This window comes from Maylandia zebra, linkage group LG10 (assembly GCF_041146795.1).
Source record: "Maylandia zebra isolate NMK-2024a linkage group LG10, Mzebra_GT3a, whole genome shotgun sequence".
NCBI classification, from domain to species: Eukaryota; Metazoa; Chordata; class Actinopteri; order Cichliformes; family Cichlidae; genus Maylandia; species Maylandia zebra.
This window is the reverse complement of record NC_135176.1, coordinates 18,498,658-18,501,517: the sequence shown is the minus strand read 5'-3', so window position 1 is coordinate 18,501,517 and position 2,860 is coordinate 18,498,658. Positions and strand designations below refer to the sequence as shown.

Genomic DNA, 2,860 nt, shown 5'->3' with positions numbered 1-2,860 from the left:
TGACGATGTGACAGAAAATGTACAACAAGATGTTACAAACTGGTATCTCACTTTAAGTTTTACTGACAACAGGAGGGAATGTCAATGGAAAATTGTATTTAGTAGTCAGTATAATCTTTTAGTGATATAAGTTTGCATATGGTAGAATACTGCATGTAGTTATTTGTATTAGGAAATATTAAACCATGTATACTTAGAGGCATATAATTAATTGTGTGTGATCACTAACAGGCTGCAGGCTTGGGGTGCACCCCAGGAATGCACCCCCACGTCCTGGGAGCACGAGAGAGCTTGTACCTGGTTTTATTGTTTTATGGCAGGATTAACGTAGTTACGTTTGTTTTAGTCTAAGTGCTCTTTGTTTAGATGAACTGCAGGACTTCCTCACCGTGTTATCTAGGGTGAACCATCTAGGGCAGGGGTGCTCAATACGTCGATCGCGATCGACCAGTCGATCGCAAAGGTAGTATTGGTAGATCGCATGGCATTAAAAAAATAGATGCCAGCCTATCATCCATCCCGTCACTTGATTGATACAGGGAAGCCAGTCAGATGACATCGGATTTTTTCTGACGCTTAGGTCACTGCGCATGCGCAAACAGCGGCGCGAAGTGTAGTAAAACTGACAAGCTAGCCAGCAGCTAACTCCAATTTTTAGCTCTCGGTTTTTTCTCTTAAACCTAAGAAAGGGTTAAAAATGAGTGAGGGAGCTGGACCAAGTAAGAAGACAAAAACGTATCACTTTCATACGGAATGGGAGGAGGACTTTTTTTTCACGATGTCATTTTCGAAGTGCGTTTGCCTCATCTGCCAGGCTGCCATCGCAATGCCAAAGAAGGGAAATGTGGAGCGGCATTTTCGAACTGTTCACGGAAAATACGACACTACATTCCCGCCGAAAAGCGAGCTAAGAAAGAAAAAGGTGAAGGAACTAAAATCCCAGTTGTCCGGACAGCAGTCATTTTTCACACAACAAACTTCAAAAGCGAAAGCCGCCACCGAAGCATCGTTCCGGGTGAGTCACATCATCGTTAAAAACAAGAAGTCTTTTCAAGATGGAGAGATGGTAAAAGAGGCATTCGTTGAAGCAGCTGACTCATTGTTCCGAGACTTTAAAAATAAGGCAGAAATAACATCTTCGATCAAAGCTCTCCAGCTGTCAAGAAGTACAGTTACACGGCGCTGTGAAGCCATGGCGGAGGATTTAACCCAGCAACTTTGGAAGGACATCGGAGATTGCCAGTGTTTCTCACTGCAGTTGGACGAATCTACGGACGTGAGTGACACAGCCCAGGTGTGCATTTTCATTCGTATGGTGTTTACTGATATCACTGCAAAAGAAGAGCTATTAACAGTCCTGCCCATGAAAGAACAGACGCGAGGAGAGGACATATTTCAGTCGTTCAAAAACTTTATCGAGAAAACCCAGCTCCCAGTGTACAAATTGGTGTCTATTACCACAGATGGAGCACCCGCAATGGTTGGCCGCTTGAATGGATTTATTGCCAAGTGCAGGCAGGACGATGCTTTCCCGGACTTCCTAAATTACCATTGCATAATCCACCAACAAGCGTTATGCGCTAAAATGCTCAACATGAAGGAGATCATGAATGTTGCAACGAAGACCGCCTGTTCTATTCGCGCCAGATCTCTTCAAAGACGGTTATTTCGTGCACATCTGGAGAAGGCTGACTGCGACCACTCTGAGTTGTTGCTACACACTGACGTGAGGTGGCTTAGTCGAGGGAAATTCCTGCAAAGATTTCGAGAGCTCTGTCCGGAGATTAAGGAGTTTTTCCGTGTAGCTGGACAAGCAGAATACATGCAACTTAATGACGGTCAGTGGCTGTTAGACTTGGCATTTTTAACCGATCTGACAAACATGTTGAATGACCTTAATCTACAGCTGCAAGGAAAAGACAAAACAGTGATCAACATGATCAGCTCAGTTAATGCTTTCAAACGAAAGATGCAACATCTCTCTTTAAAGCTGCAGCGCCATGATTTGATAAACTTTCAAAACCTGGCGTCAGAGCTGGAGATGCAAGGGATGGCCTGTTTGCAACTTGACAGTGCACGCTACACAGAGCAGATTGACAATTGTCTGTCAGAGTTTGACAAACGCTTTCAAGACTTTTCTTTGCTCGAGCCAGTCGCTACCTTCATGTGCTATCCTTTTCGGGAAGATGCTGATGTCGATTCACTCGCATCAAAAATTGCAAAACTATTTCACCTGAACTCTTCTGGAGTGGAAGATGAGATTTTGACACTACAAGCCGACATTGAGCTGAAGTCCAGAGATCATGGACAGTTCTGGAACTTACTCACAGAAGTAAAGTACCAACATGAGGAAATGTGCTGCCTCTTTGACTGCATTATTCGGCTCCACTTATTTATGTGAGTCATCATTTTCCCACATGAACATCATTAAGTCCAAGTACCGTTCCACCATGACTGATGAACATTTGGAAGTGTGTTTGAGGCTGGCCGTCAGCAGCTACTGTCCGGACTATGCATCCCTGGCTGATTCAATTCAGTGCAAGTCATCAGAGTAAACTCAGGTAATGACAAAAAATTTACATTGTTAATTGTGTTGTGAAATATTGGATATTGCGGTTATGCATGTATATACATTGTAGATAAAGAATCCTCAATATATTTATAAATAAGTATATGTTTTGGATTTTTGTAGTGGGTAGATCATTTTGACTTGGTCATTTTATAAGTAGCTCACATGCGGAAAAAGTGTGAGCACCCCTGATCTAGGGTGAGGGGGAGGCTACCCTCTTCCTGACCAAGGATGTTTGACCCTTTGATCAGCAGTAACACACACACACACACACACACACACACACACACA

At 43.4% G+C, this 2,860-nt stretch overlaps 1 protein-coding gene across 1 annotated transcript; it reads left to right on the top strand.

The window, feature by feature from the left end:
* Window positions 1–778: 778 nt before the first annotated feature.
* LOC143420733 (general transcription factor II-I repeat domain-containing protein 2-like) lies at window positions 779–2,555 on the top strand. Its single transcript, XM_076888845.1, has 2 exons — window positions 779–2,332; window positions 2,433–2,555. Exons 1-2 carry the CDS (start codon window positions 779–781, stop codon window positions 2,553–2,555), a joined length of 1,677 nt encoding a protein of 558 aa, XP_076744960.1.
* The last annotated feature ends 305 nt before the right edge of the window (window positions 2,556–2,860 follow it).

Excerpts from the sequence above, each read along its gene's own strand:
- LOC143420733 (XM_076888845.1), top strand. The coding sequence starts at position 779 with ATGTCATTTTCGAAGTGCGTTTGCCTCATCTGCCAGGCTGCCATCGCA. Across the intron at positions 2,333-2,432 it reads TCTGGAACTTACTCACAGAA|TCCAAGTACCGTTCCACCAT; the intron begins GTAAAGTACCAA and ends AACATCATTAAG.